We start from the raw sequence: 12,219 nt of genomic DNA on the forward strand, positions 1-12,219 counted from the left end.
CTGACCAAGCATTTTTCTGTCTCCATTTAAGGTTATCAAAATCTGAAATATACCCTTTATTGATACCAAATTCTGCATGTATTCCGCTATCTGAAGCAGCACTCAAGTTCAAAGGTTGCCAGCATTTTTTTTAAATTGGGAAAGAGTGTCAATTAACTACTAGACTGACCTTTGCCAAGTATGTTTACTGCAACATTCAAAATTACCATGCTTTCCAGAAATTGTGCTACAAATATGAGACAAACAGTTCAACTATCTAGTGTGTAAAGACTAAATTTTCTTTCTTTGTTGTGGACCCAAATAGGAGAATGGATACAGTTTTAAATCAAGAACTGCAGAAGGAGTTGTTGCATTTTTAAAACAAGTTACTGGAATGCATGGCATTTTGTGCTTATGCTGTTACTTTGTTCAAGCAGTGGGGGGAAAAGTGCTGGAGAGTCACTGGCACTGCAGGCATGTGTTTCAGGCAACTTTGCCCACAGACAGGCTGTTGATTGAAAAAGCAATCATGAGGGTCATGAGTCATCAGCATGGCAACAACTCTCTGATTGGGCAGGTGGATAGCCTGGGTGTGAATACCAGCTGCAGAAAGACTCCAGACTCCCTCAAAAAAAAACTTTCAGCAGAGAAGTAAAAGAATTGGAAGATAGATAGGTATTCTTGTTCATCATTCACTTATAAGCTTCTGCCTCTAACCAGCAACTGAGACTGAACAATTAGCGTACCCTGCGTGTACAGTAAAAAAAAACTGAAAAGACTCGGAAACAAAATCAGAGATCAGAAGAACTTGGAGAAAGCAAAGGATACCTCACTGAACCCTGTGGGCTGGTGCTATTGAACTGTGTTTCTCTAATATTTTTCTACACCCACAACATCTATGTATTTTTGTTTGTCTATTTGCATGTGTGTGTAAGGATTTACAAAGGTGGTAAAGCAAGTCAAACTGTTAAGTTCATAATTCAGATTTTGTTTTCCTGTAGTTCAAGTTGTAATAAATATTACTTTCATGTTAAGTACAGAAACCTGAACAGTGTTTAACCCGAGTTAGTCAATCAGAAAAACTCAGGATTTGAGTAATTTGGTTAATTTTTTTAAAATCTTTGTCACAATCCCAGAAACAATGGGTCTTGAGTATGACTGCACTTTCCCAAATGGGTCATGCCAAGAGATGGAAAGTTTTGGAAGAAGTGAATAATGGTGGCAATGAATTGGGGGTTGGAAAGCAAAGTGAAAAACTTCCCTTCTAGCCCCAATTCCTTCCACACACACACACACACACACACACTTAAAGCAATCCCCTCCCTCCACTCAATATCTTGGCAGAATGAGTCTACAAACCTGACACACCATGGGTACAGGGCAACATCAGTCCACAACTTTCTAATTTGAACCATGCCTCTGACTCTGTATTTGTGCATTTGTGTGCATGTGCAGATCAAAACAGAGTTCCACAGGATTGGGGCACTGCAATAGACCGCAGCTGTGCTGGATCGTGGAAGGTGGTGGGAAAGAAATTACTCTGGGATCTCAGTTCCTTATTGCCAGGAATACTTATGACTTTTTAATGTCTACAATAATAGGTGCAATCCAAACGAAACCAGCTGTTGCTCCAGAAACTCAATGTGTTTCTGTTGATTCATGCTGAAACAGCATGGTGCTCAGCTGTGCCAATTTCCAGGAAGTGACCTGGTAACCATTCTTCACATCATCTTTACGGCATTAACCTGCCAAAATAACAACTGGGAGAAACAAATTATCACATGCAAGGTGGCTGGGAAAGAAGTGGGTCGGAGCCTTGCAGCTGGCAATGAGCAATTAATGACAATATTCAACCAGGCAAGAAACGTTGGCCCCTCCGTCTCCACACATACCCCATGCTTTTTCTAAAAGAAACACCATTTCCTTGGGAATAAACAAAGCTGGATTAACTCTCATAAAATCAGATAGTCAAAAGCACCAAGTAATTCAGAAAGCTAAGAGACCATTATTATTTATTGCAAGGGGAACGGAACACAAAAACAGTTGCACAGGGAATTGGTGAGACCACATCTAGAGTACGTGCATGGTATTGGTCTTATTTCTGATGCATTTATATCAGAAGCACTTCATGGTACAGTCATTGGTTTAGTACTTGAAATGGATGGATTGTTTTACAAGGAAAGGTTGGACAGCCTTGACTTGTATCCTCTGGGACATTATAAGAGTAAAAGGCAACTTGATTGAAGGATGTAAAATGATGAAGAGTTCTTGCTGGAGTGGATGTTGAAAGGATACTTCCTCTTGCGAGAGAATCTAGAACTAAAGATCACTGTTTGGAAATCAGAGGTTGTCAATTTAAGACAGGTGTGGAATTTTGTTTTTCCTACAGAGAGTTGAGCATATTTGAAACTCTCTTTCTCAAAAGGCAGAGGCAAGTAGAATCTTTAAATCTTTTTAAAAGATAGAGATAGACTCTGGATAGTCAAGGAGGGAAAGGCTATTGGGGATAGGCAGGGATGTGGAGCAAGGTTGGGTTTTCAAGGCCTTCCCAATTTGTATGCTTATTAATGCAGATTAGTGTGAAATCTCGACAAGTCAAATTCAGACAACCTGAAACTCCTACTGTGGCACAGTTACCAGCAAAACAAGAAATCTAATACAAGATAAACCAAGCAAAAGATGAAACTCTGGAATGGTAAACCAAACTTGTACATGCTTGTCAAATAACAATGCCAATCAACTGGAGCAGAGTCAGGCCAAGCTAAAGTGTGAACACATAAGTAAGCTGGCAGCAATGGCATAAAACAGTTCTCACTGACATTCTGAATGAGTATCCACCAAGTCACATTTTTAAAGCGGACAAAAACCAGATAATTCTACCATCTTGCTCTTATGACCTCACTTCACCCACCCCTATCATTATTCCTGCATCCTTTAATAAGCTTTTTTTAAACCATTTGGACGAAGAGATATTTTAGTGTGTTCTTGTCCCCAGCTCAAATTGGTGGAACTCCTAAATTTCTTATCTTTGTCCTGATGCTTACTACTCTGAGAGGCTAAGGGATAGCATTTTAGCTTGGGATGAACTTTGCACAATTAAACTGTGTTGAGTTAGTCCAAAAATTCTGTCTATCAGCAATAGGAAATATTGTTGTTATTCTCCAAGTTCTCAATGTTCTATTTGCTTCTTGAGGGACAGAGTGAGCATGAGCACAAGCCTTTTCCTGTCTTGGCATGTTTCAATGCGAGAAGTATAATAAGCAAGGTACATGAACTTATTTCCTGATTCTAACCAAAGCTCTATGACATTATTGCAATTACAGGGACTTGGCTGAAAGAGGGACAGGACTGGCAGTTGAATATCCCAGGATTTAGATGTTTCAGGTGTGACATTAAGGGATGTAAAAGGGATGGAAGACATGCATTACTGGTAAAGGAGTATCTCACAGCTGTACTGAGGGAGGATACATCACAGGACTTGTGCAGTGAGACAGTATGGGTAGGAACTCAGGAATAGGAAAGATGAAATCACAATGCTGGGAGTATGCTACAGGCCTCCCAATGACCAATGGGAGATAGAGGAGAGAACATGTAGACAGACTTTGGAAAGTTGCAAAAGCAGCAAGGTTGCTGTGATGGGTGATTTTAACTTCTCCTATATTGACTGGGATTCACTTTGTGCTAGGGGTTTGGATGGAGCAGAATTTGTAAGGATCATTCAGGAAGTTGTCATGACACAGTATGTAAACAGTCCAACCAGGGAAGGGGTTATACTGGACCTGGTTTTGGGAAATGAGCCCGGCCAGATGAGTGAAGATTCAGTGGGGTTGCATTTTGGGAGTAGTGTCCATAATACAGAGAGCTTCAAGGTACTCATAGATAAGGGTAACAACAGTCCTCAGGTGAAGGTGTTAAATTGGGCGAAGGAAAATTACAACAATATTAGGCAGGAACTGGAGAATGCTGATTGCAGGCAGCTGTTTGAGTGTATATCCACATCTGACAGGAAGGAGTATTTCAAAGGGCAGTTGATAAGAGTTCAGGAATGACACATCCCTGAGAGGATGAAAGACAGGTATGGCAAGTTACATGAACCTTGGATGGCTAGAGATGTTATGACCTTGGTCAAAAAGAAAAAGGAAGCATACGTAAGGTCTAGGAGAATGGGAACTGATGAAGTCCTCAAAGTATGTAAAGAAGGTAGGAAAGAACTTAAGCAAGGAATTAGAAGCGCTAACGGGGGTCACAAAGTCATCAGCAAACAGGATTAAGGAGAATCCCAAGGCTTTTTATACTTATATAAAAAGCAAGAGGATAGCAGGGAAAGGATTGGCCCACTCAAGGACAAAAGAGGGAATCTATGTGCGGAGCCAGAAGAGGTAGGTGAGGTCCTAAATAAGTACTTGGTGTTGATATATACCAAAGAGAAGGAATTGGAGGAGGATGATCTCAGGGAAGGGAGTGTTTAATTTGTAAACCAAGTTGCTATTAAAAAGGAAGAGGTGTTGTGCGTCTTAAAAAGTATTAAGGTAGATAAGTCCCTGGGATCTACCCCAGAATATTGAGGTAGGCAAGAGAACAAATTGCTGGAGTATTGTCAGACATCTTTGTATCCTCTTTGGCCACAAGTGAAGTCCCAGAGAACTGAAGGATAGCCAATGTTGTCCCATTGCTTAGGAAGGGTAACAGGGCTAATCCTGGAAATTACAGGCCTGTGAGTTTCACGTTGGTGGTACAGAAATTATTGGAAAAGATTCTCAGGAATATTATATAGGCTAAACTGGAAGAAAACTGGCAATAAGAATACACAAACACCAACTAGCCATGAAGAGATACAACCAATTCTCACTGGTCTCAACATACAAAGAAGGACACAAATTCGAGTGGGACAACACATCCATAATAACACAAGCCAAACGGAGACATGCCAGGGAATTCATGGAGGCCTGGTATTCCAACTGGAACTCCATCAACAAACACATTGAACTGAACCCAATATATAAACCACTGAAAAATAGAACCAGAAATAATGCCAACCAAACCAGCAAACTGAGGCATATAAATAACAAGCAGGACAGAACACCAACACTTCACTAGAGGCGCACTGACGATGTTACCTAGCAGGGGGACGCAACGTCTGCAATCAAACACGTTGGCTTGGTCAACAAGTCTACAACTTCATCCACAACTGGAGCTATAAATCGTCAAGAACTTTAAACAAGGTCTATACACATTTAGAAGCAAATGGACTCATTAGCAATAGACAGCACAGTTTTGTATAGGGGAGGTCGTGCCTCAGTAACTTGATCGAGTTTTTTGAGGAGGTGAAGAAGAGGATTGATGAGGGAAAAGTGGTTGATGTTGTCTACATGGACTTTAGTAGAGCCTTTGACAAGGTCCCTCATGGCAGACTGTTATACAAGGTGAAGTCACATGGCATTGTGCGTCAGCTGGCAAGATAGATATAGAACTGGCTTAATTATAGAAGACAGAGGGTTGTGGTGAAAGGATGCTTTTCAGAATGGAGGGTTATGACTACTGGTATTCCAAAGGGAATAATGCTGGAACTGTTGCTGTTCGTAGTCTACATAAATGATTTAGAGGAAAAAGTAGCTAGTCTAATTGGTAATTTTGCAGGTGATACCAAGATTGGTGGAGTTGCAGATAACGACGAAGATTGTCAGGGGATATAGATCAGTTTGAGACATGAGTAGAAAAATAGCAGATGGAGTTTAATCTGGACAAATGTAAAGTGATGCATTTTTAGCTATGAAGAAAGGTTGGAAATATTGGGTTTGCTTTCACTTGAACGCTGGAGGTCGAGGGACAACCTGATAGAGGTTTAAAAGATTGTGAATGGCACAGGTAGAGTGAAAAGTAACAGTAATTTTACCAGGGTGGAGGGGGTCAATTACAGGGGACACAGGCTCAAGGTGCGGAGGAGGTGGTGTGAGGGGGAGTTTAAAAAAAAAAGATGTGCAAGGCAAGTTTTTCACACAAAGGGTTGAGAGTGCCTGGAATACACTGCCAGGGGAGATAATGGAAGCAAACACAATAACAGTGTTCAAGAAGCACCTGGAAGAATACATAAATAGGAAAGGAATGGAGGGATATGGATCCTGCAAGTGAAGACAGTTTTAGTATGGGTAGAGCAAAATGCGTCAGCATGGGCTTGGAGGGCTGAAGGGCCTGTTCCTATGCTGTACTGTTCTTTGTATTAAATAGGACAATGGAATTCAAAAACCAATAGTACATGAGTTATCTCATTGTGACCAGGGAGCTTGACTTCAGCAGCTGTTGGTTTTACAGGTAAGATGGTGGCAACGTGGATTGAGAATCAAGAGGCTAAAGATCTGGTGACATTCTCAAATCCCATGACATCTAGTGAAATCTGAATTCCGTTAAGGCAATAATACATAGGAGCAGGAAGCGGCCATCGGGTCTGCTCCACCTGATGATCCTCAACTCTACCTTCCTGCTTATTTGATGCCCTTCTCCATCTTAGCCTTGAATATACCCATATAGCCCTCTGTGATACAAACTTCCACAATTGCTCTACCCTCCACATCTGTCTTAAACAGGTGACCACTTACTCCGAAATTATACCCTCTGCTCAGAAACGCTTCAATAAAGAGGAAAATACCCTCTCCACACCTACCTGAGATACATGTCTTAAAGATTTCAATAAGGTCTCCCTATATTTTGCTAAACTTCGATGAGCACAAGTCCATTCTAATCAACGTCTCTTCAACAAAATCCTTCCACACCCATGGTCAACTTAGTGAACCTCCTCTGGATTGCCTCCGACGACAGCAAATTCCTCCTTAGATAATGGGACAAACACTGTTTGCAGTATTACTAGTCTGACTTGCATTGCTTTAGCAAGATCTCTATTTTTAAGACTCCATTTATGGACAGCAGAAAGCAGAGCTAATATTGAGTCCAGTGACCCCTCTTGCTTTCTTGCTGCCAGCCCTGCTGAGTTTCCCCAACAATATCTGTTTCTGCCACAGCAACATGGTTGACTCTCGAATACCGCCTGGGCATTTAGGAATGAGCAATAAATACTGGCCAAGTTTTTGATGCCCACATCCCGTGAATAAGTAACAAGTAATCTGCTCAGATGGAAGAACGAAAGCAGTTGCAGTCCATTTTTACCGAGGTCTGTGTAGTTCTGCACAGAGGAGCCCCTCGTTTCCGTGATGTGCCCCGCTTCATGTTATAAATCGCCTGTCTATTTGACATAATGCTTGTTCAGACAGCAATACCTGAGAATGCATTAGAGGGTTATGCAGAAAGTTAGCCCCTTGGTCAATGCAGACGATTTCTTTAGGAGCAAATTACTGCAGATGCTGGAATCTGTGCTGAAAACAAAACATGCTGGAAATCACAGCAGGTCAGACTCCATCCGTGGACAGAGAGCAAGCTAACGTTTCAAGTCTAGATGACTCTTCAGCAGGCATTGGACCACTTAAGCCCATAAGTAAAAGTAAGCCATTCGGCCCTTCAAGCTTGTACTCTTTCAGAGATGGTTCTGCTGAAAGATGAGTCCGTTACTTGGTTGCAGATTTGGATGGGCAGGGGAAGATTATGTATTTCTCGCAACGAATCGTGCCCAGAGTTGGGTCTAAAGTTCACTCTGGAGAATGAGGAGGGCAGATTCACTAGTCAGTCACAAGACGGTACACAAGAGGGGAAAGAAAAGGTGTGCCCTAGTGTTTGACTTGTAGACTACACAAATGAGATTTAGACTCGAGTTCCCGGGGACAGCCCGAACGACAAAAACAAAACCTCTCCACAACTTTCCATCTATCAGGGTAAACATTAACGGTGGGTAATGGTTTTTAAATTACAGAGGGGCGTTCTGTTTGGCTTAAAAGTGTAACAATTTTTTAAGAAACCGCAACTAAAAAGCTATTAAAACTATTTAACTTGGGACGAGAGCTCCCACCCATTTCAATAAACCGCAGAATCACTCGAATTTGCGGGGGGGGGATGGAAAAGTCAGCTCCAAGAGATTCCATTGGGGGTTCGATCTGGAATTAATCATTTATCAGTGCAAACAGGTTTTTTGCCTAGAGGCTGCAATGATTTCCTTCTTCTTCATGTCTCCCTCACCAAAAAAAAGTTTAAAGTGACTGCTCGTCAGAGAAACCAAAATCTAAAGGTGGAAAGAGAGCAATAGAGAGAGAGAAAAAATACAAGAAAACTGCAAATGAAATTTGCTTTGTTGTACAGGAATGAATGAGGGTGGGTGGGAAACACTCACTTCGTCGTCTACCGTCGGCTGGTTAAGGTTTGGCTGGAGTCTGTGAAATTTTTCGCTGAGGTTTTCCTCGGTTTTATCCCTATCCTCGACAGCAGTCGGCATCTTCCCGTTCGGTGTAGTCTCGCCGTCCAGACTAACCGAATATTTTCTTCCCTCCCTCCTTCCTCAGCAACCGCCGAGAGAGAGAGAAAAGCGCAAAATACAAGGGAAACACGAGAGAGGAAAGATTTTTTTTCGCTGACTTCAGTTTCCGTCCTCTCATCAATTTTTTTTTTGCGGGGGGTGAATCTTTTCCTCGTGTTTCTTCCTGTTTATTTTCACGTGTGCTAACTCGCTACGATTTGCCCTCCAACCCTCAAAAAAAAAATGACATTTTTTTTGGTCAGCTGCAAGATATCGAACTCTTTTTCTTTAGAAAAAAAGTCGTCAAGGGATAACGGGAGGAAAAAGTAACGGAAAAGTGCGAGCGCATTTTTTTTTTGACTTAACTCCCTTCTTTTCCTCTCTCCGGAAATAATGACCTGAGGCGGGGGGAAAAAAGTTGTTGGGTTTTGCAACACGGAGCGAGTCGATGTTGAGGAGGGAATCTTGCTGTTAGAGCGCACAGCTCGGGTTTGTACGTTTGTTGTACTTGTGTGTTCAGAGTCATAAACCTTTGTCTTCGGGGAGTATAAGTATCGGAGAGCTTTTCTTTCAAAAGTGTCAGACTTAATTCTAACGTCCCGTCTTGAGTATATATTAGAAGTTAATTATTTAATAAAAACATACTTGTATCTTTATTCCTATTCAGATTTACACGACTATGCATTAAATAAGTTAGGAATAGAATTTCCCTACTTCAGTTAAAATGCATGTACATACAAATGCGTTCTTGTCCAATTGTAGGCAATTGGAAAGTCTTAAAATTATCATTGTCTATTGTCCTTCAGGGATAAATCTACCCCCAATCTGGGTTCTATCAGGATCATTTTTTTTTAAATTTCAAAAATATACATTATTACAAAAAAAACTTTGCATATACACATTGTCACTAATGCAGTTCGGTTCTGTACAGTAGCATATCAGGGAAAGAAACAAACATTGAAGTTTGACTTTATCCAAAAAAACACAAAGGCATCTCTTACACATAAAGACTATATTTACATGCGTTGAGGCTCGAGAAGGCTCGGATAACTGAACAGACCTTCCGAGTTCTGCCAGGATCACATGACTACATATAGCATGACAGCCTGCTCCAAATATGCGGAAAACAACTAAGAATTACTACCCTTGACATTTAAGCACCAATTGACTGATTGCGCTGTCAAAAAGTACTAGCAAAAATGAGGAAAATCAGGGGAAGGCTGCCAACTGGCTGTCATTATTATCTAGGAAGATTATGCATTTGTTGGAAGCTGGTCATCTCAACTGTGGGGCATTGCTGCAGGTTTCCTCAAGGCAGTGTCTGAAGACAAATCATTTTCAATTTTTCAATCACCTCACCAATTTTATAAGGCCAGAAGTCTACATATTCACTGATGATTGCAGCATTCATAGCTCAATAGATACTGGATGGTGCCCAAGTACATAAGAAGTGGGGAGGGAATCTGTCATTCTTACCTGGCCTAACCTATATGTGACTCCAGATCCACCGAAATAGGCAATTAGGGATGGGCAATAAAGGCTGGCCTAGCCAGTGACACCTGCATTCCATGAATGAATAAAAATTTAGGCTTTGATCTCCTCCATGTTTTAGTAGAATTCCAGACACAAAATGTCCACTGAAGAGTCACTCGGACAAAGAACTGGAGGACAATGTTGGAACTATACTTAGGGAACAAATCACTATTTTAAGTAGAATTTAAAACAAATAAAAGTTAATGGAAAACATTTAAGGAAGAAAGCGAGTACTGGATAGGTTTGTCCCACTGAGACAACAAAGGGATGGTAAGGTGAAGGAACCTTGGATGACAAGACATGTGGAACATCTAGTCAAGAGGAAGAAGGAAGCTTACTTAAGGTTGAAGAAGCAAGGACCAGGCAGGGCTCTAGAGGGCTACAAGGTAGCCAGGAAGGAACTGAAGAATGGACTTAGGAGAGCTAGAAGGGGATATGAAAAAGCCTTGGCGGGTATGATCAAGGAAAACTCCAAGGCGTTCTATGCTTATGTGAGGAACAAGAGGATGGCCAGAGTGAGGGTAGGGCCAATCAGGGTTAGTGGAGGGAACTTGTGCACAGAGTCAGAGGAGGTAGGGGAGGTCCTTAATGAATACTTTCCTTCAGTATTCACCAGTGACAGGAACCTTGACATTTGTGAGGACAGCATGAAACAGGCAAATATGCTCGAACAGGTTGATGTTAGGAAGGAGGATGTGCTAGAAATTTTGAAAAACACGAGGATAGATAAGTCCCCTGGGCCAGGCGGGATATACCCAAGATTACTACGGGAAGCGAGGGAAGACATTGCTGCCGCTTTGGCGATGATCTTTGCACCCTCACTGTCCACTGGAGTAGTACCAGATGATTGGAGGGTGGCAAATGTCATTCCCTTGTTCAAGAAAGGGAATAGGGATAATCCTGGGAATTACAGACCAGTTAGTCTTACTTCTGTGGTGGGCAAATTATTGGAGAGGATTCTGAGGGATAGTATTTATGATTATTTGGAAAAGCACAGTTTGATTAGAAATTAGAAATGATTATTTGGAAAAGCACAGTTTGATCAGAAGTAGTCAGCATGGCTTTGTGAGGGGCAGGTCATGCCTCACAAGCCTTATTGAATTCTTTGAGGATGTGACAAAACACATTGATGAAGGCAGAGAGGTGGATGTGGTGTATATGGATTTTAGCAAGGTATTTGATAAGGTTCCCCATGGTAGGCTCATTCAGAAAGTAAGGAGGCATGGGATTCAGGGAAATGTGGCTGTCTGGATACAAAACTGGTTGTCCAATAGAAGACAGAAGATGGTAGTAGATGAAAAGTATTCAGCCTGGAGCTCAGTGACCAGTGGTGTTCAGCAGGGATCGGTTCTGGTACCTCTACTCTTTGTGATCTTTATAAATGACTTGGATGAGGAAGTGGAAGGGTGGGTTAGTAAGTTTGCCAATGACACGAAGGCTGGTGGAGTTGTGGATAGCGTGGAGGGTTGTTGTAGGTTGCAACGGGACATTGACAGGATGCAGAGCTGGGCAAAGAAGTGGTGGATGGAATTCAACCAAGAGAAGTGTGAAGTGATTCATTTTGGAAGGTTGAATTTGAATGCAGAATACAGGGTTAATGGCAGGATTCTTGGCAGTGTGAAGGAACAGAGGGATCTTGGGGTCCATGTCCATAGATCCCTCAAAGTTACTACCCATGTTGATAGGGTTGTAAAGAAGGCCTATGATGTGTTGGCTTTCATTGGCAGGGGAATTGAGTTTAAGAGCTGCAAGGTTATGCTGCAGCTGTGTAAAACCCTGGTTAGACCACACTTGGAATATTGTGTTCAGTTCTGGTCACCTCATTATAGGAAGGATGTGGAAGCTTTAGAGAGGGTGCAGAGGATGCTGCCTGGACTGGAGGGCAGGTCTTATGAGGAAAGGTTGAGGAAACTAGGGCTTTTTTCATTGGAGCGAAGAAGGATGAGAGGTGACTTGATAGAGGTGTACAAGATGATGAGCGGCAACGATAGATTGGATAGCCAGAGACTTTTTCCCAGGGTGGAAATGGCTATTTCGAGGGGGCATAATTTTAAGGTGATTGGAGGAAGGTATAGGGGAAATGTCAGAGGTAGGTTCTTCACACAGAGAGTGGTGGGCGTGTGGAATGCGCTGCCAGCAGTGATAGTGGAGTCAGATACTTTAGAGACTTTTAAGCGACTCTTCGATAGGCACATGGAGGATAGTAAAATGTAGGATATGCAGAGTAGATTGATCTTAATAGGATAATAGGTCGGCACACTATTGTGGGCCGAAGGGCCTGTACTGTGCTGCACTGTGTTCTATGTTGTAAAACC

At 41.9% G+C, this 12,219-nt stretch overlaps 1 protein-coding gene across 3 annotated transcripts in view; it reads right to left on the reverse strand.

The window, feature by feature from the left end:
* The window catches only part of tpcn3 (two pore segment channel 3), a 60,830-nt gene extending 51,342 nt beyond the window's left edge, over window positions 1-9,488 (reverse strand). Inside the window, exon 1 of one of the 3 annotated variants that reach the window (XM_048596860.1) lies at window positions 9,373-9,488. Coding sequence is in view for 2 of the 3 variants with exons in the window: in XM_048596859.1 (XP_048452816.1) it covers window positions 8,249-8,350 (102 nt within the window). In the remaining variant the exon portion in view is untranslated. Of the gene's footprint in view, window positions 1-8,248; window positions 8,798-9,372 lie in introns of those variants that run through there. The other 2 variants (XM_048596859.1, XM_020532549.2) reach the window with 2 other exon arrangements.
* Between the last annotated feature and the right edge of the window lie 2,731 nt (window positions 9,489-12,219).

Source organism: Rhincodon typus, chromosome 5, assembly GCF_021869965.1.
Source record: "Rhincodon typus isolate 14 chromosome 5, sRhiTyp1.1, whole genome shotgun sequence".
In the NCBI taxonomy this organism is placed as follows: Eukaryota; Metazoa; Chordata; class Chondrichthyes; order Orectolobiformes; family Rhincodontidae; genus Rhincodon; species Rhincodon typus.